This window comes from Crocuta crocuta, unplaced genomic scaffold, assembly GCF_008692635.1.
Source record: "Crocuta crocuta isolate KB4526 unplaced genomic scaffold, BGI_CrCroc_1.0 scaffold31, whole genome shotgun sequence".
Lineage (NCBI taxonomy): Eukaryota > Metazoa > Chordata > Mammalia > Carnivora > Hyaenidae > Crocuta > Crocuta crocuta.
This window is the reverse complement of record NW_027528362.1, coordinates 6,145,791-6,173,140: the sequence shown is the minus strand read 5'-3', so window position 1 is coordinate 6,173,140 and position 27,350 is coordinate 6,145,791. Positions and strand designations below refer to the sequence as shown.

Below are 27,350 nucleotides of genomic sequence, written 5' to 3'. Positions count from 1 at the left end.
ATTAGTACTTTTCTCCTTTTCTTCCATTTTCAAAAGCTCTACCTTCTCTTAAAATCTAACAAAAGCACTTAATCAGTTGTAAAAATGCACTAGGACACGGGCTTCCAAAACACAGCTTAAACAACAGCCACGGGACCTTCCCTATGCGGTGGCGCACCCGTGATCCATTCCCGCTTCTCCCCCGCGTGGCCGCAGCTCCACAGCGGGGCGCTGCCATGACTACCTGCCACCTGACCAAAGGAAGACGCCAAGTATACAGTGGTGACCATTCTGTTCCCTCCTCCGAGAGCTGTGGTTCCCGCTGGCTGCTACCGCCCACTCGCCGACCGAACCTCTGTCTTACCCCCGAGCGGTCACAGTGGCAAGCAGGAAAGGAGCCTGATGCTTTACTGTCCACAGCTTAATAAAAGCAGGGGTCACTGAGGGCCCAGGCTGCGGTTTTCCTCGGTGGTCACCAGGCTCACTGAACTGCCATGATATCGGGGACCTTACCTGCCATCACATCTCCCTAAACTATGTAAGATTTAAGATGATAATATTGGCAATTCATGTTTTCTGTTTAGAACACTGACCCAGATTAACCCAAATGGCCTTTCTCTCGTTATGATGCTATTCATTCAAACCATAAATGTGAGCACCTCAGCTTACTATCTGTTTATTGCTCACCAGTATTTTCTGGAAATACAGGTTCAATGCCAACGCCATGATCTGAAGGTGCAGCCACCTGAACAGGATCTCGGAGGTAGATGCCACGGTTATTTCCAACAGTAACAGTGAAACCTAATTTATTAGCAAATGACGTATTCTGAATGAGGTAGTCATAGGCTTTATCAACCTAATGAAAAGAATACAAACAGTAAAATATCAACGGTTGGGTCAAGAAAATATTGTTACAAATTACCAATTTGATTCCAATTGTAGCAGAGCACAGGGGAAAGTTAGTCTGTACACTCCCCTAAGAGAGCAAGTCTATCTTGTCAGACAAAACACCAGTCCAACCACTCCCCAACCCACTCCGCTCTCTGGACTCACACCACTGTTCCCAAGTGACCAAAGTCAGGGACTCCTCCACATGCCCTTATAGTGACAGGCTTTGCCCTTGACCTCTTTGAATTTCTACCCCATGTGTCCTCCTACATCCACTATATTTCTTTCTTACTGCAACAAATCTGTCTTAACTACAAAATCTGCTCTCACAACCTCTTTGCTTACCAGTTCGGAAACTATTATGATCACGTAATGTAGAATTAGATCAACTCAATCACTGTTATACTGTGAAATATTATCCAGTAATAGCTAAGATTGCATTTTGATCAGCAATCTATTTTTCACACAAACAACACTACCTGAATAATACCATGTCCTTGGGCAAATACTTCTATATTGTCAGCCTTCACGGCAGTGTTTTCCAGAGCCCTTCTGACTGAATGAACCGTGTAGTTAACATTATTAGCTTTCAGGCCTGAAACGATAAAGCAAAGACAAGAAAGGAGTATTAGAGAGCTTGCTATTTGAAATCCCTTTCCCTCACCAGTAGAGGTAACATGCATGTTCTCTGGCTTTAACGTCTTGGGTTTCAACATCCATTTCTTAATCTTTTTTACAAAACTAAATGACAGTCTGACTCAGGCTGTTGGCATCACAGAGATGTCATTCGACAAACGTCACTGGACGCCCATCATGTAATGGCATTAGTGCCCTCTCCGCAGAGGAAACACCTACAGGCATTTGGGTGACACTTTCATTAAAACATCGCTGGTCCAATGCTCACCGGCCGGCAGTACTAACACTCACCAACCTCACTATGTGTTATAAATGCCAAGGGAGCTTAAAACAAACAAGCAAAAAAGATGCTGAGGCCTCACCACAGCTCAATTACTTCAGCATCTTTGAAAACGGATCCCAGACACTAACTAACAGCTTTCCGGGTGATGCCGGGAGGAGCCAGCTGGGAAGGACTGTTCTGTGGGAAGGACACAGGGGCCACCAACGTGTCAGACTTGCGTTGAAGACTGTTGTTAGAAAAGATGAGTAATACAGCATTCCTTCTTTTTTTAGTGTTTGTTTACTTTTGAGAGAGAGAGAGAGAGAGAGAGCACGCGAGTGAGCACACGCGCACACAAGTCGGGCAGGGGCAGAGAGAGGAAGATACAATCTGAAACAGGCTCCAAGCTCCGAGCTGTCAGCACGGAGCCTGGCACGGGGCTTGAACTCAAAAACCTGGCCTGAGCCCAAGTTCGACGCTTAACTGAGCCACCCGGGCACCTGAGTAATACAGCACTCCTGTCCACTCCAGAGCTCCTCAAACACGTATGCACTTATGATCCTGTAGGAGATGAGCAGAACAAACACGGAAAGATGCTGCTATACGAGCAAATCAAGAAAGTGGCCAGTTTTGTCAGTGAGAATCCAAAAGAAGGCGGAGCTCTGTCAGGGGAAGGAATATGTGACAAGAGTCTGCAAGGCCAAAACATGGCACAAAGGAGTTCTGGCCAGAGAGAATAGCACGTACAAAGACCGGAAGCATGGAGTAAGCTTGAAATACGTGGTGAGGCTGAAAGGGACTAGAAATGAGGGCAGAGAGTCCTGGGACTTCAGGAGAGAAGCACTCCAGAGGTGGAATTTTGCAACGACCCGGTGACTAAAACGGAGTCCCGGTCAATGCCAAGGCCACCCAATCAATCCTGTGAGCCCAGGGACTCCTACCTCCTTCCCCACTTTACTGATCTCCACGGCAATATTCGTTACCTTTTAACACACGAGAGAAACTATTGGTAACGTTTATAGTCTCTCTCCCACAGGTGTAATATAAATCCCACATGGGCAGCTACTTTTTCAGCTATTATCATGCCTGATAGTCATTAAGAGCCAACGAATATATGTATTGAATGAACAAATGCACATTCAAATCATTATCATCATATAATTTTTTCTCCACCTTAAGCTTTACTTCAAGCCAGGACGTTACCAATTCTACACAATTTCTCACCCGAGAACTTCAGAAGACACAAACATCTGTCTGCAAAACAGTAAATTTATTCAACTACTTTTTTGTGGCTAATACCTGGCTTCATATTATGCTACAAACTTAAGATTCACCATCGCCTGACTGGAATTTAGCAGCGGTAGTAAGTTGGGCCGAGTCGAGCAGGAAGCAGCATCCTTACCGGAGAGGATCAGGGCGATGCCTCCACACGCGTTGGGAGAAGACATGGATGTCCCATTCATGAGCTGAGTTCCTCTCAGCGTCCAGTTAGGAACAGAAGCGATGGCCCCTCCTGGCGCGCTGATACTCACTCCCAGGGCCCCATCGGCACTGAATGAAAAGCCATTAAAGTTTGCTTATGATGGCTAAGGACTGGATAAACATGGGCATTCATAAAAATGCCACTGGTCGAATAAATTAGAGTCCAATGCATTGGATAATTTGTAGTATCAGAATCAACTGGAAAAAAATAACCAGCACAGCTATTTCCCCATTGTAAAGCAATTATTTTCCTCATAAGTGGACAAAATCTGTGTGTGTGTCCGTGTGTATCTAGGGTTGTATGTAAAAGGTATCAGGTATATTTACAGAGGGAAAAATAAATGTCATTGCTCCTTGATGAAAGTATTTTCTTGTCTCCAATAAGTAGAAGCTTTGCATCTGTCCAATATATTTTTTTTTTTAATATTTTTTAATTTATTTCTAGGAGAGAGAGAGAGACAGCATGAGCAGGGGAGGGTCAGAGAGAGAGGGAGACACAGACTCCGAAATAGGCCCCAGGCTCTGAGCTGGCAGTCAGCACAGAGCCCGACGCGGGGCTCGAACCCACGAACCGCGAGATCGTGACCTAAGCGAAAGTCGGACGCTTAACCGACTAAGCCACCCAGGCGCCCCGCATCTGTCCAATATTTAATATATTGTTGTCAAACAGAAATATGCAGGACACATGGAACATTTAAAACTTTCCAAAAGCCGCATTTAAAAAAAGCTAATGTAGGGCGCCTGGTTGGCTCAGTCAGTTGAGTGTCTGACTTCAGCCCAGGTCATGATCTCACAGTTTGGGAGTTTGAGTCCCACGTTGGGCTCTGTGCTGACAGCTCAGAGCCTGGAGCCTGCTTTGGATTCTGTGTCTCCCTCTCTCACTCCTCTTCCCCCACTCACACTTTTTCAAAAACAAAAAAACATTTAAAATTTTTTAAAAACAAAGTTAACAAGAAACTGGTGAAATTCCTTTTAATAACTTATTTTTATTTAAATCAACATATCGAAAATATAATTTTGATATGTAATTGGTAGAAAAAGAAGAATTAATTTATTTTCTTTTTTTTGCACTAAGTCTTGAAAATCCACACATGCCCTTCTAGCACATCTCAATTCAGAGTACCCTCGCTGGACTCGTGGCTGTCACCCTGGACAGCTCCAGTCAACATGGCCACCTTTTTGAGGGCTTCGACTACACAAGATCTAATGAGATAAAGGCCACAGAGCTCACCGCACAGTCACCAAACACGAGCTTTGTCCTTTGCCCCAAGCAAAGGAATAACATGACACACTACCGTGTCCTCCCTGGAAGAGTGGCCGTAAATTCCCCACAAACTGTTGGCCTCTCTTCCTTCTACCACTCTTCCTCCAACTGACTGAACAACTATTTTTATTCCTGGCTAGGAATAGGAGTGCAATTTGGTTTCAGATTTATACAGAGAGCTGAAAGCAATGCAAATAAGATCCTCCTCCTGAAATAGGCCGGCGGCATCCCTTTTAGTGAATATCATAAAACAAGTACCACGAGGTAAATAAATATCCGTTGACCTGTAAAGATTTTCATACGGCATTATCGAGTGACAAAGGTTACAAAGGCGCCTGAATCGCGTGATCTCCCATTTATGCACAGGAGGAGAATAACTGAAAGAAAGTCCATCAAAATGTCACGACGTGATCTGCACCATCTATACAATCTACCAACATTCACAATGTATCCATAACTCCATAAATCCACAGTATCTCATAAGTGGAAAAAAATAACTGGCAAAAGCCATGAATTCTAATTGACTACGTCCTATTTCTCTCTATTCATTTCCCACTACTCTGTTAAAGTGGCTAGTCATAAAACATTTAATAAGTATTCCAAAAAGGGTTCCATGATATATAAATAAAATTTTTATTAAAAAAAATAAAATTTGGGGGCACCTGGCTGACTCAGTCAATAGAACATGCAATTCAGTCTCAGAGCTGTGAGTTCAAGCCCCATGTTGGGTATGGAGTCTACTTTAAAAACAGACAAACAAATAAATAAATTGGTTCCAACCAATTTTTCTAATCTTACACTCAGAACAGGTATGTGACATAGCTGTCAATGAAATAACTGTATTTTGTTCCTTGAATGATGTTTCCCTGAAATGAGATTGTTCATCAAAATGAAAATGTTGAAAAAGTAAAAACCCATAGAACTAACCAGTAAAGTTACCAAAACTCTGTCCCTCCCCACCGTGTAGTTCAACAAAATATGTGTAAGAGACCCGTGTGCCACTCCCAACCCACCTGGGGCCTCTAGACGACCACGTGTACTGATTGGCTGGCAACTTCTCTCTCAGGGAGTACTCAGCAACCATCATATCAGGAGAAACATAAGCACCAACGCCTGCGGGATGAGTTTCATCATGAACAGAAGAACAAAATTAGATCTTCATTCCAAATCCACTGTTCACTGACTGGCTTATGTGACCTTGGGTGAATCAATCACTCTGTACCATAGTGCTTGCTCATAAATGGAAAGAAAGAAAATTTAATAAGCAACGAAAGTTTACTATGTGCCAGATGTTAAACTAGGTGCTTTGGTTTTGAATATGAAAATACTTAGCAGGGTTATTACATGGATTAAATATAATAATGTACCTAAAACTGCATGTACGTATAAAATAAAAAAAAGCAATGGGTTATAAACTGTAGAGCATAACTTTAGGAAAGTAAGGGAATTAGTTGGTCTTCATTTTTAAATGACCACTGTATCCAATGTCCTGCTCATAATAAAGTTGGCAGTATCCCTCTCCCCCGAAATGGCTGTAAAAACAAGCAAACAACAACAGATACATTAACATGCTGCAGAGTCTTTCAGATAAATGTGTAAAGGCAGACTAGTCAGAAAGACTCTACATTCATAGACCTATGGGCTCAAACTCCGTTTCTTCATTCTACAAATCTGGAAACAGGGCCTCGAGAGGGCTAAACAATTTTTACTAAGCTCATGAGGACTGGTGAAGAAAGACTTACAGTCCAGTCCACCCGCTCCTAATTCTTCTTCATAATATACACATATGCAGAGTGGAAGACTGGATATAACATGTGAGGTAAGAGGATTTAGGTTAACAATACAGACACACAAAACTAATCACTTTGTAAAATTCAGTCAAAAAAATTTCAGTGAATCTGAGGATAAGAACATGACAAAACACTGAGGATTGTGGCAGAATATTTTATTTTGATCTGCAGGTACCTTTCAGATCTATTTTGTTTCATTTTGTGTATTTTTGTGTATTTAAAATATTTTGAGAACTAAAATAGAAAGGACAGATCACTGGTAGGTACTGTTGTCTCAATATAGGACTTAACAGACTTCCTTAACCAAGAAGTTTTACATTATACGAAATAAGCTATACCTTGCTCGAGATTTAGAAGCTATCAAAAAAGCATGTCCTATAATCTAAGATCACTGTTATTAAAAAAAAATTTTTTTTAAAGGACCAGTTTCTAAACTTTGATACCCAGATGTTACTATGTATCGATTAACATCTACAGTATCTGTGTGCCTGTAGTAACAACTATAATATGTACGTATTCAAGCCGTTGTTGACATACACACCAGAAAAACTATTTGGGGCCACTTTTTACTGTCACACATCCAATTACAAATGCTAAGGGATAAGCCTTATGTTGCTCTTGAATGTGAAAATAAAGTAATTCTAGGCAACACTTACTACCTGTTTGTTCAGTTCACCCCCCACATTCACGCCTCAACATTCAAAAACCAGGGGGCGTGCGTTATGTGCTGTGGGTGTTTTCGCACAGGTTGGCAGCTACAGCTAATTTTATCATTTTAATACTATGAGCGCAACTCATTCGGATTTCCCTTAACTCTTGTTGACAGGCATGTTGTCCCTTTGAGGACAGCGAAACACAACAGTGAGGGCATCACATCCGACAGACCAAGTAGTGGAAGAGAAGCCACATTCATGGAATAAATGTTTCAACTGCTCTTCTTCTCATTAATAAAGCTCTCTTTCTCAACATCGCATTTTTCTTGCATGTCCCACGAGAAATGAAAGGGAGGAAACTACACTATAGTTAGCAGGCATACACTGTAAATAAAAAAGGGAAGCAAGTGTTGATGTTCTTCACTTAGTCTGGGAACCCCTTCCCTTGACCATCCCTACCTGCTGAAATCCTTGCTGCCATACGTCACAAAGCCTCACCTACATTCTCGAATCAGAAGTAACTGCCCTTCCGAAATCCCAGGCCATACACCTGTACTTTCCATAAGCCACTCGCTACGGTAGACTTCGGACCAGCAGGTCTAATTAGACCTGGGCTTCCTGAGGGCAGATGCGGGAGGTTCATGGTGTCTTACATGCAGTGGAGATGCGCTTAACATCACATTCACTGACATTTTTGTCGGCCTGCTTTTAACCAAGTCCAGTTCCAAACGGGAAACTAACCTATCACACTTGATGTCGTTCCACCCGGACAGCCGACGGTAGAAAGGCACGGACCGTTATTTCCAGCGCTTGAAACGTAAATTATGTTATGCTTCCACACTGCTTCACTGATGACTTCACAAATTCTCCTGAGAGAGAGAGAGAATTCCTCTGTATGTAGAAAGCTGTCCCACTCTTCAAAAAAAGCTATTAGTATGCTGCGAAGAGGTTTTCCAACACGGCTTACATAGAAGCCAAACTAGAATATGGGTCCTAAGTAGAAAAGCGCAAACAGCGGCTACAGGTAAGAAGGCGGGCATGAGAATCGGCCGGGGGCATTCTCAAGCTATGCACGCCTCGCCTTATAAACCCGGGGCGCTGCTCGGATGTAGGTCAAGTACATGGACTGTGGCACATCCAGCGCATGTTCGGGGATGCCGGAACATGACACGGCCAGCCCAGCGACACCCCAACGGGCCTCAGCGTAAGGAAGGGGTCGTGGCACCAAGGAAAGCGGGGAGCGTGCTAGCTGTGACGTGAACAAACGCAGGGATGAGCAGCCAAAGGACCAAATGCAAGTGGGAAATACCGGCAGGAACCGGACCAGACGCCGGGGCCAGAGGCAGCTGGGCTCCCACCTCCCCTCAAATGACAGCGTCGGAAAGGACTCCTCAGAGGAAGCCCACACAGAGTTAGGAGCAGCGGCAGAGACGGAAGGGAAATAGGCAAGAGGAAGAACTTAAGAGTGAGATTCAAAACAAAGAGTCTGGGGAGAACTTGACAGCAAACAAGAAAAATCCTGGTATTAAAAGAGATGAAGTCAGACAACGGAGAAAATGCAGGACGTGGAAAAAAGGCACCAGGACCAAGAATGTGACAATCCTGGAGGACGAGAGGAAGGGTATCAGGGACAGAGGACTTTAACAGGGTGAATGTCAAAGGAAGAAGGGAAGAAATACACTTGGGTGAATACTGTACTGAAGCACAAGAGAGGAGGAGTAGCTTCAGGACTGAAATGAGGGGGACAGGGTGACTGCTGCAGGGAGGAGGCTAGAAGCGATGTGTCACAAGAAATCCAATCCTGGTTATCGGAGAAAATTAAGTTACTTGATGACAGCAAACTAGAGGCTCTGGCTTGGTAAAATGTAGGTCTTTATCAAAGAGCTTCAGAAGCCGGGTGACAGGTAGATGTCGACGGGCTGGTGAAGGATTGGGGGAGAGGTGATGACTAGGGACGTAAACACTCTAAGTAATTTCAAAGTTATTACTACGGGGAGGAGAAGGGTGAGGTAACAGGAGATCAAGGCTGAGACCCTGGATGTGGCAGTGGGAAGACACCAATCACACGAAAGGCAGGAAGGCCTGGGCCACACGTCAAAATGTGCCGAGGAGCCTCAGAAACGGGGACTACCCACCGCTAACCAAGTTTTGCTGGCGAAGTGAGGACAGCCGTGTGAAAGCAAGAGATCTGTTTCAAAGGCAGCAGATTCTAGAGCGTGCCTGTGGAGTGGTACGAGTCCAGGAAAGGAGGGGGATGACATGGGAGCAGTGTTTCAGGAGAGGGAAGTGGGAACCACAGAGCAAGTGCTTCAGCGACTTCTGACCCCGAGCACTTCAGTTATCACAGAAGAAGGGAAGGCAGAGGCGGCACCCGGGGAGGCTGCAGGAAGGAGGGGAGTGCCCGCTGAGGGCTTGCATCCTCTCTGGGAAAGGAAGGGGGGAGATCATCAGCTGAGGGAAGAAAGGAAAGGTCACTGCAGGTCTCCGAGGAGGAAAGACAGTGTAAATGGCCTTATGGGCCACAAAAGAGTGAATGCACAACCGAGTGACCGTCTGAGACTCGCGGTCCCACGTTCTGCCAGGTAAGCACACCTGGAAGGGCACACGCTGCCTGGAAACGAGGAAGTGCATGATGGAGGGGCCGGCGGGTGTCCGCGGCTGGGAGGGAACGGCGACATCACACACAGGACCATGGGCACAGGGGCCAGGGGCCCACGAGACCCAGCCTCATCACCTAACCAGGGGACCGCGGGTTTTCACTTGTGGCAGGCAACCCAGGCTCGGAAACACCTACTGCTCTCTGTCAGCACGAGCCTGTGGTTCGCAGGTGCCCACGAACACTCACCCAGAATTTGGCCAGTGAGTCGCTTCTCCGTAGCTGTAGTTGACCAGGTCACACTTATGATTGACGACTTCTATCATCTACGAAAAAGACGAAGAGTCTAGTTGAGGCAGCAATTTACAGAGAGATTAGCCAGTAAAACAAAGGCACAGAATCCCAGTTTCTTAACCAGTCATATTCTACTTCCACTTCCATTCTANTTATGAAAAATAAAAACTATAAACAAAAAAAAAAAAAAAAAAAAAAAAAAAAAAAAAAAAGGGTAGGCAGAGACACCGTAAGTAGTCAATAAAAAACACAACTAGCCATATGCAGCATGGAATGGTTCTTACTAAAATCTAATCCATACGTTAAAATGAAACACAGACTGTAAGTTCAATTTTTCTTAGACCAATGGAGCAAGCTGCAAGCTGGCAAAAAGGTGTTTGGGGTTAGTTTTTATTTTTATTTTTTTATTTATTTCTAGGGGAGAGAGAGAGAGAGACAGACAGACTCTGAAACAGGCTCCAGGCTCTGAGCTGGCAGTCAGCACAGAGCCCAACGCGGGGCTCGAACCCACGAACCGCGAGATCATGACCTAAGCGAAAGTGGGACGCTTAACCGACTAAGCCACCCAGGCGCCCCTGGGGTTAGTTTTTAAAAGTATCTCAGAACAGGGTGCTGGGGACTTCCTGGGTATGAAAAGTATAACATAAATAATATCTTCATATTTTCCAAAAACCTTTATCTGAATAATTTTTAATAAAAATAATTTAAAACCGAAGTAAGTGTTTTTGTTTCTTACAGTCTTGTATGCCAAATGCAGTCTAACGTATTCCTAGTGAAATCAAGAGAACACTTCATAAAACTAAAAATGTCCAAGACTATCCACCATTAATCTTCCAAACCAACTCCTCACAGACACTCACGGCTCTTATGAGGCCCGTGCCTGTTTCCATCGTGCTTAGTCTTGTATCCCCAATCTTGATTGAAAGAATTTGAGCACCGGGAGCTACACCACTCCGTTCAGGTTCTTCTGGAAAATACCCAGCGGCTATACTAGCTACGTGTGTTCCATGAGCTCCTGGGAGAAACAAGAGGGGAAAATGACACAATATTTTCATAGGTTCAAAATTTTTTTTTTTTTAAATATTTTTATTTATTTCTAGGAGAGAGAGACAGCATGAGCAGGGGAGGGTCAGAGAGAGAGGGAGATACAGACTCTGAAACACATAGGTTCAAAGTTTTAATCATTCAACTCAATTTACATTCTATTCAGCATAAAATAAATAAAATAACCTAATAAAAATATACGCTCATTTTAACATCTACTTGTATATTATCATCTTAAATCTCTTCTCAATAATTCACAAAGCCCCAAAACTTTGAATTACTCTGGATTCTATCCTGTTTATTGAGACAAAACGCAAGTCACAAAGGTGAGAAAGTAGCTGCGATACATATAAATGACACAGAGCTGAAATCCATAAGATAATCTTTCAGATCCAAACAAAAAAAATGGGTAAAACATTTGAAAAGCATTTCACAAAAGAGAGTCACCAAATGTCAAAGAAATGTATATTAAAAGATGTTCAACTTCAATAGTCATCTGGAAAGTGCAGATCAAAGCCACAACGAGGGGGCGCCTGGGTGGCTCAGTTGGTTGAGGGTCGGACTTCGGCTCAGGTCATGATCTTGTGGTTCGTGAGCTGGAGCCCCACATCAGGCCTGCTGCTGTCAGCACTTAGCCCGCTTTGGAGCCTCTGTTCCCCTCCCTTCTCTTTCTGCCCCTCCCCCATGCACGCTCTTTTTCTCAAAAATTAAAATGAAAAAACTTAAAAAAAAAAAAAAAAGCCACAACGAGATACCTCGGCATACGTTTCAGAATGGCTAAACCTTTATGGCCGACGGCAACTACACACTACTGGTAGGATATAGAACAGCATTTTGGAAAGCTGAACACAGGAATACCCTACAATCCAGGAATTCTACTATGTCCAGCTACACGCCCAACACAAACACATGGACATGTACCCTAAAAGACACATTATTAATTTTGAGAGAGTACAAGTGTGGGAGGGTCAGAGACAGAGAGAATCTCAAGCAGGTTCTGTAGTGCCAGTGCAGAGTTCGACATGGGGCTCGAATCCACGAAACTGTCAGATCGTGACCTGAACCAAAATCAAGAGTCAGATGCTCAACTGACTGAGCTACCCAGGCGCCCCCTTATCAATTACTTCTAAACATTATGATATGAAGCACCCAAAAATAAGGTTGATCTAAAGAAGTCACATACAAAAGGATACATACTGAATAATCTCATTTATATAAGTGGAAACACATCATGTTAGACTGAACAATGTGAAAGTACCATTATTTGATCATTTCTGACCTATAAAAACAGCAATATCGGATGGCTCAAAGTAATGCGGTGATAAAAATCAGGACCGTAGTTACCTCTGAGAGGATGGAGGGGAGATTAGTGTTTAGGAAGAGACATGAGGGGGCTTTGACAAGGTTTTATTTCTTGATGTGGTTACACAGAAGTGTCCCCTTTGTGAGAATTCACAGATGAGCATACAACTTGTGATCTGTATACTTTTCTCTAGTATGTTATATATCAGTGAAGTACAATAAAGCAAAACAAAAAACAGTTAGGGCTTTTTTTTTCTTTTTCAGTGAAAAAGTTTAAGACCCGAGTAGAGACAAATGCCCCACTACTGTCAGATAAATGATCATACAAGCACGATGACAAATGCCTACTGGCGCTGGGCCTTAATGGCTGGGTAACGGAGTAGCTGTGGTTCTAGAAGAAAGGGCAGGACGTGACCCCTCTGTCTGCTGCAGTGTTGACAGTCTGTGCCCTAGACAGCTGCTGTCACATAAGAATGTGGACTCAATATTACCCATTCTTCCTTTCTCATTTTTTCCAATTAAAAATAGGGAAGTGTGGGCCATCTGGGTGGCTCAGTCAGTTAAGTGTCCTACTTTTGATTTTGGCTCATGATTTCACGTTTGTGAGATGGAACCCTGTGTCGGGCTCTGCAGTGGGATGGAGCCTGCTTGATATTCTCTCGCTCCCTATTCCCCACCCCCACTCTCACGTGTGCTCTCTCATGGGAAAAAGAAAAAGGAAGCTAGATTTTAATGTAACTCACCCCCCACCCCCAAGAAAACACCTGCCGCCACCACCTACATACGGGTCAGAGCGTCTACACCGCACAAGAGGCTGACCACACCACATGTGGACATGAACATGGAGCGGTGGAGTGCTCGCACCCCACTGGTAGAATGTAAAAGGGCACAGCCACTGTGCTTCCCAAAAGGCTAAACACATATCTACCATACTCAACCGGTTCGTCTAGATGCCCGTCCAAACTAAACTAAAACACACGTGCACACAGAGATGTACACACCAGTGCTGGAACAATCAGAATGTCCATCAGCAGCGGAGTGGGTGGGTCAGTCCCAGTGTGTCCACACAATGAACTGCTACTACTCAGCAGCAAGGAATTGGCTATTTATAACCATAATATGGATGGATTTCATACCAGAACTATTCTACTTGTATAAAATTCCAGAAAACACAAAGAATCTGGACTGACAGAAAGCAGTTAGGTAGCTCTCTGGGGCTGTGGGTGGATCAGGGTGGGGTACAAAGGAAGATAAGCAGACAGGTAGGGGTGATGGATACACCCATTACCTTGACCGTGGTGATGGCTTCCAGGGTGTACACCTCTAACAAAACTTATCAAATTGTGTATATGTGCAGTTCATTATATAAACTATAATTCAATAATACTGTGGGGGAGTGAGTGAGAAAGAGTTAAAGCTATCCTGGCTCACTCCCTAGAAGTAACCACTATGTAGAAGCTGGCGTAGATTCTCCTCATCTGTATTTTTATCGTGCACACACACACACACCCATGGACACTGTGTAGTATTATCTGGCATGTTTTACAACTTTACACAAATGTTTTTATCTATATATATATTTTTTTTTTAATTTAGGTATTTGAGATTTATGAATATCAGTATATGTAGATTTATTCATTTTGCTGTATGATATTCCCCAGTACTACACACTTTTAAATAAACTTGTTGTTTTGTCCATGGGTATATGGATAGCTTCCAGCCTCTTTGAAATTACACTCACTGCCACAGGAGCCTCTTTTTAGCCGACTCTGTATCTTGTGGGTGAGCTGCTCAAGAGTCAATGTATGCACATAAAATTCCTTCCAAAACAATTGAAAAAAAAAATTTAATGTTTATTTTTGAGACAGACAAACAGAGCATGAGCAGGGGATGGGCAGAGAAAGAATCCAAAGCAGGCTCCAGGCTCTGAGCTGTCAGCACTGAGCCCGACGCGGAGCTCGAACCCATGAACCGTGAGATCACAACCTGAGCCAAAGTCAGATGCTTAACCAACTGAGCCCCCCAGGAGCCCCCCAAAACAATTTTCATAAGATGAATTACGTTGGTGTTTTTTGTGGCTGGACTATGCCTGTATTCCTGGAATAGATCCTACATGGTTACGGCTTTAAAGAAAACCACCACCTTGCCAGGGAATCAAATCACATTTATCATCACACACCTAGTTCTTTAGGTGGAATCTTGAAGTTAAAGTTCGCTTTATGGCTACAGTAACGTATCACCTTACCGCGTTCTAAGTTTATCTCTAGTTAGCAAATCTGAACAGAATACCTCCACTGGTCACAATGGAGAGCAGGTTTCCATCGTCATATATGTTAACAGAGTAATTTAGCATCTCAGCTGTGCCAAAAGAACCATATTCTTGGGCTTCTTTGTAGTTTCTTAACACGGTAGATTTACTCAAGTCCCCATCTTCATTCGAATCAATGCAGGCTCTGTAAAATGAGAATAGAGAAGGAAACATCTATTTTCTTAGCTTTCTAAAAATAATGTGGTATGGTGTGTTAGGTACCTTCTTACTGCCCTGTTTTGTCACAACAGACACAGTAACTTCTGGCTTTAGACTCCTCTGTCTCAGATGCATAGTAAAGGTTAAGTAAAAAGGTTAAAGGAACCAGTCCTTAAATGAAGCCGCATATAAAAGGCTTTAGGAACACTGTCCATCACAAAAGTCCAGGGAGAAAACCATTTAGCTACTTAAGAAATTAGACCGAAGCTTGGCCTAGAGTTTCAGACTAATTCAGGATGACGACGACATACAGCCTAGGCCTTACTCCCGTCTGCTTCTTTTAGAACTGGCTTAATGAACCCGATAGCGCCTGCAGGCTCCCCGACACTAGATGAACTACAAACTGTGCCCCACCCCCACAGTTACAGCAGTCCTGGGCAAACACTGATTTTTTACAAAAAGCATTTTTTACAGTTGTATGGTTGTCCCGTCTGCTCTTTCCCCATTTTATTACCTCTGTAATTTTTACAATAGGTGTTCCAAATACTACAAAATAGTCTGATTAAAACTAAATAAATCTAAAATAAAAGTCATAAATGGAATGCACATCATTGAACGGTCAATATGATGTTTGTAGCTATTAGGCCTTTGTGTGCATTTTCAACAAGCTAAAGGCAATCACAACTGCTACAGTGAATTAATGGAAGCCCACTAGTACAGACAGGACATTTATTATAAATACTAAGGCATGTATTTCATTAACAAATGTTGACAATTTAGACAGAGGGATCTCTGAAACTGTTTTTACCTATACCCCAATCAGTGTGTGGCTAAAATGATTTATGGCATTTGAAAAACAGAAACAATAGAGCAAGACAGAGGAGACCGAACACTAACGGGGAAAATGAGGCAACCAGGAAACAAGTAGCATGTCAAAAGGAATCAGCACTGAGGTTAACAGTAAAACGTAGACCACCAAATCCTCCCTATTTGCCAAACAGAGCAGCACTCGTGGTTCTTAAAAGTTACATACGTAACTGGTTCTCCATCCCAGCAATCACCTCAGAAGTCTTCCCTCGCATCCATCTGACCCAGGGGACAGTCGACTATTCCTGGCAGTTCCTCCGTCTCCTCTTGACCTTTCCCCTGGACCTTCAACCCCTATCCCTTCCCTGTCTGCTAACTTGAGCTGATCCTTCAATGAAATCTTTCTTGCTGCTTCCTGGACGGGCTCAGAGAGTCTCACACTTGCTTCCACAGAGTCTAGAGTCTGAGCTCCTCTAGAGCCTCCCTGGCACAAAGACAAGTACTCAAATATTTGCCAAATGATGAAAGAATGAATGAATCAACATCTTTGACAATATTCTCACAGCAAATACAGTGACACATTCTAAAAATCAGTTTCTTGTAACCACCGTCAACATGAAGTGACTCAACACTTGAAGCACCATATCAAAACATCGACATAAAATTGAGTGACTCCCCTAAGCAATTCCACAGAGGCCAAGTATGCACATTGGTGTGGGGTATAACTTTCTGAAGGTGGTTGGCTCAGTTCAAGGAACAGGTGTTAGCATACCAGAAAGGGAACATGGGGAGATGAGATTCACGGATAGGATTAGAGTACTTGTATAAGGGGGCAGGAGAGGGGGCGTGGGGTATAAATTCCTGGACATTTTTAATACGTTTCTTCATACTATTTTCTATGGAAAAAAAATCCACAGCTTTCATCAAACTCAAAGGAAACCTGGGAAAACAAGGTCAAAAACCACTGAAGAGAAACCAACTAATGGTCTTTCCTTCATGTAATCTTCTCTAAATACTGTTTTCTCAACAGAGAGTGACTGAGTTTGACCCTATACATCCTGAAGAATACTTAAGAGCATGTTTCTATCAGGTTCCCTGCTAAGGGCAGTGATATGGGTTCAACAGTGGAAATGTGGCTGGAGGAGGCAGATTTGACAGTCTGCAGAAACAAAACCCAAGGCACTTAAGGTCACTTTACCTCCCCTTAGAAATGGCCGGCATTTCTGAAATGACAGTGCCTAGGTTCACTTTAGGTAATGTGACGCCTCTAACGTTCTCCTCACAACATTCTGGGTCTAACCCTGAGATGGGGTTGGGGAACCGAAGCCCTTCATGATATACAGTACTATGTAATCAAAAAACTTATTTCTGACCTGAAACCTCAGGTAGCACCTGAAACCATATTTCTGTTGCATTTTTCATTGATTATAACATTTTCTAAAGTGTTACTCTAGGGACTTCAGATTTCATTTCCTTTAAGTTTCATTTCCAGTGCAGAAATTCTACAAGCTGGCCCAGAATACTGTCGACAAACTACTGCATGGACCCCTTGCTTTGTCAACTGCCTTCAGGACCTTGGAAACACATATCAGCACCCTGGACATCCTGACTCTGAAGTCCTTTCCCTTAGGACAAAGTTGGCAGTGTTTTCCGTACGTGCAGGGAACACTGGAATCGAACCACCGACTGCCCCACTCCCCCATCCTGGCTAATATTAGAGTATTTCCTTAAGTGCCGGTACAGTATTCTCCCACATATGCTCACTTCTGCATCTAGGATTCTCTTGTAGTTGCCTTCCAAATTGCCCAGGTCCGATCAGGAACATTTCTACGTCTACCAACGATTCATCTGCTATTACCTGGTTAAGTTACTGTCTGGTTAATGAAACAAGCTTCTTGAAAACACACAAGGGACAGGTTTATAGCGTCTAAAATACTAAGGAGTTCAAAGAGCCTATCCGAAACTACCCAAAAGCCAATTCGGCTCTCAAACAGTTTTGCTTAGTGATACTAATGTCACTTAAGCCAAATCTCTGGACAGTTCTGAGAGTTTAATGCCCTTCAGAGCAGATAAAAACCGCTCTCAGGGAAGATCTATAGAATACGTGACATTTACCTCCAGGATTCACCATCGTGCCACACCAAGCAGTCATACACAGGGCCAGGGTCACTGTATTTTTTCTCAAAAGAATTTAGCAATTCCACTTGACTCTGAAGTTCCTCCTTGATTAGTTTATTTGCCTAATCAATGAGAACATATATTAATATTAGCACATTTTGTGCTCTTGAAACATACAACCATTAACACATAACCAAAGACACAGTGTGACCAACAGAAGGCCATTTCACTCTGGAAAAATGTAAGAACATTTTCTTTTTATATCTATGCAGCGTGCAGTTCAATTTAATGATGCAGATATCAACTGATGTATTAAATGTTTAAAAAATAATACTTCTTTTAGTTAATCTCTCATTTAGTTCTTTATTCCATCTACTTTGGGAAAGACCCTATGCTCCCTATTGATGGTCTCACTTGACCACGACATGCATTAGTCACGTATCTATAATCTGTACAACTAATTTCCAAAAATAACTCTAACATTGCTATAAAATACGTTGTCTATTGACCGTTAGATTTTTTCTTTTATCAGGACTGTTTCCACTGAAATCTGTTTAAGAATCCAAATAAATAAAAGAAACCACAAATTATCTTCTGTCTTTTAGAACATGCTAAACACATACTACACTCCTGAACTTGTAGAGATATGCTGCTATTTAACCGTTCTGGTCCATAACAATGAGAACTGTACACACCCCAACTATTTTTTTTAAAAAACTATGTACTACATTAGACTGCTCCACATTCACCTGAACACTCCTACTGAATTAAAATGTAATTTCCACATGTTCCAAAAATCTGGTTAGGCTTCATTTTTAGTTATTCAATATATTCAACATTTACTCCTCCTTAAAGGAAAAAAACAATTATATAGACATTTTTGGTAAACAAAATCAAATGGATAATTAAATCCAGATCCCTCCCTTTTAGAAAGCTGACTTGATATATGTACTGTCTGAAATACGACATTTACTGTGACTACTAAGAGGCTGAAGGACAAACAGTGGCCTAACAGGAAATAGTGTGGCTAACGAGGGTGAATTTTGCCCAATTAAAGAGGATGCTATACACAGATTAAGTAAATGCAAGTTAAATGTGTACGTAGATCTATGCAGGCCAGTAGTCCTCGCCCCTAAGTGCGCATTAATTAAACCTCCAGGGAGCTTTTAAAAATGCCAGCCTTCCTCCAAGGCTTTGATTTAATTCCTCTCTAGGGCACAAAGCTCTTCATGTGATTCTAACGTGCAGCCAGGGCTGACAACCACCAACACCGCGTCCCACTTTTGATGAAGGAAAGGTACATGCATGCATTGAAAGAAAGGTTCAGAAGGATAAACATCAGGTTGTTGGTACCATCCTCGGGGAGTGGTGCTTTGGAGGCTCTCACTTGTTACTCTACACACTTGTGCTATCAACTAGCGTGTACTATTTTCATAATAAACCAAGATATTATCTTCATGTTATTAACTGATTAAAAAGAAACGTAACAGCTATTTAAGGCTGTGAAATAACAGGAGCTCTCACAGCCTTCTTATGAGAATACGAATTGGTACTATCCCTTTACGACCCACCAAAGACATGTGGGAGAAAGTCAAAACAGTATCAGTTTTTAAAAAAGTATCTTACGCAAGAGCCAAAAACTGAAAACAAAGTATCGATCTGCAGAATGGACACATACATTGTGGTGCATCCATCATAAGCAAGAGAAGTGAACAAACTCCTTCAACACCCACATGCAGATGAATCTCGCAAACCTAACACTGACGGAAAGCAGTGACGCATAAAGGACACAGTATGATTCCATTTTACACATTTAAAACAGGCAATCGTGGTTGCTTCTAGAGAAAGATAGGAGCAATAATTAGGAAGATGTACGGGAGGGAGTGTTCACTTCGTGGTAACTCAGGATGACACTCTTTGGATTTAGGCACCTCTACGTTTGTGTACTGTACGTCCATTAAGACGTTGTGAAAAATAAATGTGTAAATTGATTTCACAATAAAAGAAAAATTCTAAAACGAAGCAATTTAAAGCTTGTGAAGAAAGCCTGCTGGTTCTCGGAGAACTCTATGATAATATGGTTCTGTGGGAACGCGTAAATAAAAGCCACTAGCACCAACTTGAGAAGGGCAATTGTTGGCAACATCAAACTCTTCTTGTTTTCTACAGGCTTCTGCAAGGGCCACCCTGTGAACGGGATCCCAGATTTTTTCCTTCCGTTCTTTCTGCAAAGACAGAAAAGTTACCTGTGAGGTTGACAAATATCCAAGTAAACCCAGACAGTCATTTATACAAGGACCCGGTTGTTCCCAGCTGTGATGCTCCCCGATTCTCACAGACGGGCTAAAAACTCACTTCTCATCAAGTTGATAAAGCAACAGGTCAATTATTAAAACTATTCACTGCATGTGGGATTTAAGAGAACACGATTACCAAGGCACACCCGAATGAATTTTGGTACCAGCATTTCAGCCCACCCAAGGATAAATAGTAGCGTGTCAGGTAAACCGAGTCCCCAGTCGTTTACAGTGGAAGCCAAAGCGGCCTTCCGGCCCCCGGGGAACTGCCTGCCTTGAGCCACGTGCAGGCGGGGCACTAAAGGAACACTGGCTGCAAGAGGGACAGGCAGGCTTCCTCAACTGCCACCTCTCCTGGCTGTTTTTTTTCCTATCATCTTCGATTGGACAGGGTTCTCTGTAACTGAAATTGGTCGCGCCTTCCCCTCGGCTGTCTTTAACCCACAGTGCCACCCAGTGGAGGTCTGCTGGTTAAAAAAAATTTCTTTCCAGTAAAATAACCAACTCCACTGAGCGAAGGAGAGGTTGATATTAATTTATTCTGTATTTCCCTGTTAATTTGCATCTTATCGATACAGTTGATTAAATTGAACATAGTGCATAAAAATATTGTGCTATGTGTATTTCAGGCCAAAGTTTTAAAATAAAATAGTATCCAATAAGTTATATGCATTTTTTGTAACTTTATTTATTGCACACCGATTAGAATCAAGTAAGTGAAGGTTATGTATGCAACAGGCTGGGCAGTTCTTACGGTTCACGGACGCCTGGAGAAGCAAACAACGATGCTCTGCTGAGAGGAAAGGCTCCACAGGGCTTACCCATCAGGCTCATTTTCGAGGATTACATCTTCTGCAGTTGGAACTCTGAACCTGTATCAGCTACCAGTATTATAGCAATCTTCTAAAGTGGTACAAGTAAATGTGGGAGCCATGTGTTGCTATTTAAATTTTAAAATATTACATAAAATAAAAATTTCCCACTAGTCACTTGTCAAGTTCTCAACAGCTACAGCTAGAGACTGCCATGACGGACAGACACTGAACACTTCCGTCGTCACTGGAAGATTTACTCAGTAGCGCTGTCAAAGTAGGTTCTTTCTTCCTCAACTTGCAAGTCTTATTTCTCTAATGACAGACTTGTGCTTCCCAGGTTTCAGCTGCTTTAGGTCAGAGTATCCCTGTTCTTAGTGCTGAACTAACTGGGATCAAGAAACCTAGTTAAACGGTAAGAAAAATAGAGCAAATTATCATAGAAGCTCCAGGATCTGGAATAAATAAGTCGGCCAGGGCTTTAAATCAACTTTAAACAGTCTTTAGCCTTTTGGAGGTAAAACGAAGTCCTTCAGAAATCCGATGAAAGCTATATTCGAACTCCCAGAAAAACACAAATATACAAAAACTTGAATATAATTTCAATGTATTCACACATTCTCTTAACTTATCCATGTATCCAAGATTAAGAGCAGTAACTTTAAATGGGTAACATTCCACTGACCAGAACCTTTAAGCAGTCATTGCTTGAAAGCCTCCCAGTCTCCACGATCATTAAGAGTTAATGGGATCTTATGAAAAAATGTTTTCTTCAGTAGGAAAAAAATTTGAGGAAGAAGTTACTGATTCTAGATGAGACATTACCTGTATCCTTTCCTTGAGCGCCTTTGGATAGAAGTCATAGCCATTTTTAATGCCAATATGATATTTGCCTGAGGGATTTGTCCAGCTCACAGGAATCTATAGAAAAAGAGCAAATTGTTGACTCACTAAATGCTTCCTAATTCCAATGATTTGCTACTGGGGAGAAAGGTTATTTCACTTCTATCCTAATGGCTCAAATTGGATAAGCAAGGCTGTGTATTAGATCAATATTTCTAATATTCTAAGGTGCCAGTTAGTATCTCTCTGGACTTTGCCTCATCCATAAGTAAGATGTTTCACCTAAGATACCTTTTTCTTTTTAGAGAGAGAGCAAGAGAGGGAGAGGGGGCAGAGGAAGAGGGAGAGAATCTTAAGCAGGCTCCATGCGCAGCGTGTAGCCTGACACAGGGCTTGATCCCACCACTGTGAGATCATGACCTGAGCCAAAATCAAGAGTTGGGCACTCAACTGACTAAGCCATCCAGGTGCCCCAAGATACCTTTCAATTATACAATGCTTCACGGTCTATAAAGTGCTTTCAACATATGCTACCTCATTAAACTGCTACACTCTTTAGTTCTAAAGCATCAAGGAAACCTCACCTCTCCCTCCCTTCTCAGACCTACTGCCCAACTAGGGGGGAAGGGGAGCAGTTTACAGACCCTCTCTATGCTTAGATCTCCTGTTAAGAACTGAATTCTCTACAATCAACAGGGATAATGCCTAGATACTTAAAATGAGCTCTGAGTTAAGAAAAAAGTTCTATAAGATCATGTTAATTACATCAAACATCTTATAACAGTCTTTCCAAGTATCTCAAAGTATTTAAAAATAACATTTAAAGCTTCTAATTAACAGAGTGAGATAAAGAGCATGCCCTGTGTACAAATGGAAAAAGCAAAGAAACAAAGAGAAATCACACTGCTTGCCCAAACCACAGGAAGGCTGAAAAGAAAGCTAGAATCTAGCTCTATCCCGGAGACCAAAACATCCAGTGTACAGGATGCGTGACTTAGATAAACCTGGCTGTGAATCCAAACTCTACCGCTGACCAGAGTGGACCCACAGCTTCCTACTCCCTGGTATGTAAAAGGAAGAAAATAAATAATCTCTACCTTATGATGTGCACACACCGAACATCAACCAACTTCAAATGTCAATCGAGAAAACGCAGAATGTTCACTCTCTTTGCAATCACAGGACCCATGAGCATTAAAAACAGCTTTCCAATGTGTATAAAACATGGGGATGAACTCTCAACCACCCGGAGGTGGCGGACTCATCCGTTCTCACTTGGGCAGTATCCGTAACTGGCTCACCCCCAGGTCCCTCATCCAGTCAGTCCCCAGGTAAGAAACTTTTGAGTGAAATTTTCTCACAGCTGAATAGAAAACCCCACCCACCATTCACAGCACTTCAAAGATGGCCTTTAAAAGCCAGCGTGTATCAGTAATCATTTCTGATTCGAATGGATGTCTGGAGTATAGGATGGCATATAAACCACTGCTTTTCATTCAGAATTTACCAACCTCTCTTAGAGAACAGCGATTCTTAACTCCTAATGTTCCCGCAGCAGCCCCCGACTTCACAACAACACAGTGTTGCAGCCACAAAGCAGTAATCACCAGCTGGCAAATTCAAAGGCTATTTCATCACAGGTGTCCCATACACAGGACCTGTAACCACAGGCTAGTGGTAACTTCTCATACAAGATTATAAAAGGCCGTGAAATGCTGAAGGATTAAATGGAACGACTGACTGAAATAGCTGCAAGATAAACAGGCGCTAACACATTTCACCACAATTACTTACAATATATGTAACACAATAAAAATAATCCACTAGACGTAATTTATATTTAAACGTAAACGAAACCAAAATCTACAGGGTCCACACAACACCTGCACTTCTCAAATCACTACTGTGTATTTTCGTCACAGTAAAGGCAGATGGATTAGTTGCAAAAAATTAAACTACAAAAATCATAAAATAAATGTTATCACAGTTCTGCTATCTAGAGTTAACTGAATTTGTTTTTTTAATGCTTTTTTTAAAAATTTTTAAAATGTTTTTTACTTATTTCTGAGAGAGAGAGAGACAGACAGACAGCGTGAGCAGGGGAAGGTCAGAGAGAGAGGGAGATACAGAATCTGAAACAGGCTCCAGGTTCTGAGCTGGCAGTCAGCACAGAGCCCGACAAGGGGTTCGAACCCATGAACCATGAGATCATGACCTGAGCCGAAGTCGGATGTTTAACCAACTGAGCCCCCCAGGTGTCCCTAGAGTTAACCGAATTTGAGTGAAGCTAACTTTATCCCAGGAGGCAATTATGGAATATGTCGTTTTTCCCATTTGAGTATTTTATACACATGAACTTATTTTCAGCGTCATTGAGGAAGCCAAGCTTTATATTTCGACCATTTTAAGTGGTATCTTCAGAATGGTTTTATTACATGGTGACGACTGTAAACAGAGGCCTGCTGGAATGGAGTCAGGAGGCCAGCAGGGGTGCTCTCACGCCCTGCCGCTCAGCACGGGGACAACCTCAGGGAGGACACACTTTCCCCTCTGAGCAGGGGGCAGTTTCCTGCGGGGGACATTCTGTGTCTAACAGGCCTTCCGCCTACCCTCTTTCCTCTATAAAACCACGGGCCTCTCCTTGGTTCTGCGGACTTGTCTACGATTTTGCCACAGGCTGCTCGGTCTGGATTGCAATTCTCTGCTGCTCCTGAATAAACCCGCTTTTGCTGGTAAATACCTGGCAGTTTTATTTTAAAGGTTAACACTGCAGTGGAATAAGACTCGTTTTTGTAGTAGAGACAAAATCTCTTTGATTACTAATTACATCTCTTCTCCCTGACTCTTAAAGAGGGGATGCCTAATGAGTTGGACATTTTCTTAACAAGCCAAATGGCAGCACGAGTGTTAACGCTCCATGCAATAAAATTTTTTTTTTTTTTTTTTTTTTTAATTCAAACTGTAAGTCACCCTCATGGTGCTGCCAGCTATGACTGCAGCTACATATGGTGCCAAATCTGGCCAATCATTCACTACGCACGGACTTAACTTTTTATATATATAGAATAATGAATACTGAAGCTCAAGTTGAATGTGGTAAAATTTTATTATAATTTTTTTTAATGTTTATTTTTGAGAGAGAGAGACAATGTGAGCAGGGGAGGGACAGAAAGAGAGGGAGACACAGAATCCAAAGCAGGCTCCAGGCTCTGAGATGTCCGTGCTGAGAGCTCAGAGCCTGATGTGGGGCTTAAATCCATGAACCATGAGATCATGACCTGTGCCGAAGTCAGACACCTAACCGACCGAGCCACTCAAGCCCCTCTAATGTGGTAAAATTTTAAAAAGCACTGTGCTCCCTTCTAAATGGCTCCTAAAATTTTAATAAGGAAAAGGAGGAGAAAAACATCCAAAGGACACAGAGGACTGAAAATGAGACTCTGAAGCTATATCACCCCATCGTGAAGGTTGCAAAGTAGAAGGCGACACTGAAAATTTGTGGGGAGATTATGGCCTTTTAATACATGGTGTTGGGGCAACTGGTCTTCAGATGGAAAAAAAAGATACAGGATCCCTATTTGGAACTAAGCCTAAAATCAATACCAGCTAAATTCTAGAATAGGAATAGAAACAGAGTAAAAGTCTTCAGAAAATAGGGGAGAAAACCTTCTTGATCTCGGGGTCAGGAAGGACATGAAAAGGGCATTAAGACACGAAAAGCCCTAATCAGAAGGGCAAAAACTAATTTCCAAATACATGAACTTTAAGAACTTCTACTCCTCAGAAGACACCACCAGAACGTGGAAACAGACATACAGGATGGCAGACGACACCTGACCCACAGTTTGTCACAGGACAGGTTCTTAGAACACATAATGAAATCCTGCAAATTTCTAAGAAACAAGACAACTCACTGGGGTAAAGGGCAAAAGGACTTGAACACGTACTTTACAAGAAAGGAAATCCTCATGTCTAATCGACATATGAAAAGGAGTTCAATCCTATTAGTAATTAGAGAATACCAATTAAAACCACAAAACCTAGATTCCCAACATATTTGCAAAGATTTTTAGCGTAAAATACCAAGCGTTACCAGGGCAACTATCAAATGTCTCATACACTGCTAGTGGAAATGCAGTTTAGTGCAAATACTTGGAAACTGTTGCACATCGTCAAGTTGTATCTCTAGGGCTCAGCAATCCTACTCCTCGGTAGACATCCTGGAAGTTATCTATACACATGTGCACACGGTACGTACACAGAATGTTCTCTGAAGAGCCCTCAGTGACTCCCAAACTGGAGACAACTGTTCGTCCTGAGCTGAGTGGATGGATACAAACCGTGGCATCTTGCACAGCCATGAAATTAAACCAATTGTTACTACGCGCAACATCACGGCTGAACGGCAAGAATCTTGCAAACAACTGATGTGAAATGATACACAAATGAGGTCGTTCATATAAAGTTCACAAATATACTTCATGTATCCACACAGAGCTGGTAAACTAAAAAGCCAAGCACAGAAATGATGATCACAAAAGTCAAAGCAGGCTGTGATCTGGGAGAACGGAGGAAGCTCCCGAGGTAAGGCAACATTCTTTGCTTCATCTGGGTAGTGAATAAAGTGTTCACCTCGGTACTCACCAAGCTGTACAGGTGTTTTATGCATTTTCCTTTGTGTCTGTACATTTCATCATAAAGTATTTTAAGCTTCTGTTCACTTTTTTGCTCCTACTTGCTCACAGGAGTGTCACTTTCCAAAGCAGCTGCACTAGTTTCTCAAGAAGGCCTAGGAATGGCCTCCTTAGAGAATGAGATTATTGGAATGTTCAAAGCACTTAACCAGAAGTTCATCTCAAACAGGGAAAGCAACACATTAACTGTCAACAGTTTATGGGTGATTTCGAAGAAGCGGAAATACAGGTATTTAATTCACTTTAGGGCACGGCTAAGCCCAAGGAACCCGAACCCGCCCTCTGCTGCTCTGAGAACGGTGTGGAGAGATCCGAGATCCGAGCCAGCCAGGGTACGAGCGGCTGGAAACAGCACTCTGCACCTCCCGCTACGAAGAACCTGAGCCCCTGCACATCCTTGAAAAAAAGAAGCCGAACACGTACGCGGGCCTGTTCTGTGTCCAGCGCGCTAACCCCAGGATGACCAGGGGAAGCTGGTGTGGGGAGCTGCCCGCTGCCTGCTCACACCCCACACCCTGCCCAAGCCCGGCCGGCCGGGCGCCTGGACGCTGAGACGCCAGCTTTCTTGAGGGACCCACGCGGCGGAGGGAGAGGGGAGCCGTCCCGGAGAGTCCGCAGGCGTGCGCCCCCGAGCGGCTTCTCTCTCGCGCTCCCCCACACTCCAGGCCGAACCGGCCAGGGGCCTCCGGGAAGCAAACGAGCCCATGGCAATGGGATGAAGCGTGCCGGGTGCGGTCACTCTTTGTTTTTCTTCTTCTTCTTCTTCCAGTCACAACCGAGAACTTTATCGGACACGGCGCGGCTCGAGGGCCTCGCAGGCCCGGCCGCCGGGGCCGGAGGCGGGTGGTTGCGTCCAAGGCGTCTCCGAGCCAACGGTGGCCGCACGACGCGACACGCTACCTAAGCTTACTACGCAGCCGGGGACGGGGGCTGCTCCACAGACGTGCGAACAGACCACATCTTCGTAAACAGACATCCAGGGAAGAGGAAATGGCAACTCTAATCACCCTTCTCCACAGAGCGCTCCAGGGCGGAGGCGTGGGGACGCCCGCGGGGCCGGGGCGGGCCGGGGGCGAGGCCGGGCAGCGGGCCGCGGGCACTAGGACCCTGCGCGTCCACCGG

At 43.2% G+C, this 27,350-nt stretch overlaps 1 protein-coding gene across 1 annotated transcript in view; it reads right to left on the bottom strand.

The window, feature by feature from the left end:
* The window catches only part of TPP2 (tripeptidyl peptidase 2), a 65,168-nt gene that overhangs the window by 31,994 nt on the left and 5,824 nt on the right, over window positions 1-27,350 (bottom strand). Inside the window, exons 3-13 of the mRNA XM_077753966.1 lie at window positions 21,517-21,612; window positions 19,703-19,807; window positions 17,580-17,704; window positions 14,480-14,643; window positions 10,705-10,859; window positions 9,800-9,876; window positions 7,696-7,823; window positions 5,525-5,624; window positions 3,168-3,316; window positions 1,347-1,462; window positions 667-835 (exon numbers count right to left, since the gene is read on the bottom strand). Coding sequence (XP_077610092.1) covers window positions 667-835; window positions 1,347-1,462; window positions 3,168-3,316; window positions 5,525-5,624; window positions 7,696-7,823; window positions 9,800-9,876; window positions 10,705-10,859; window positions 14,480-14,643; window positions 17,580-17,704; window positions 19,703-19,807; window positions 21,517-21,612 — 1,384 coding nt within the window. The remainder of the gene's footprint in view (window positions 1-666; window positions 836-1,346; window positions 1,463-3,167; window positions 3,317-5,524; window positions 5,625-7,695; window positions 7,824-9,799; window positions 9,877-10,704; window positions 10,860-14,479; window positions 14,644-17,579; window positions 17,705-19,702; window positions 19,808-21,516; window positions 21,613-27,350) is intronic.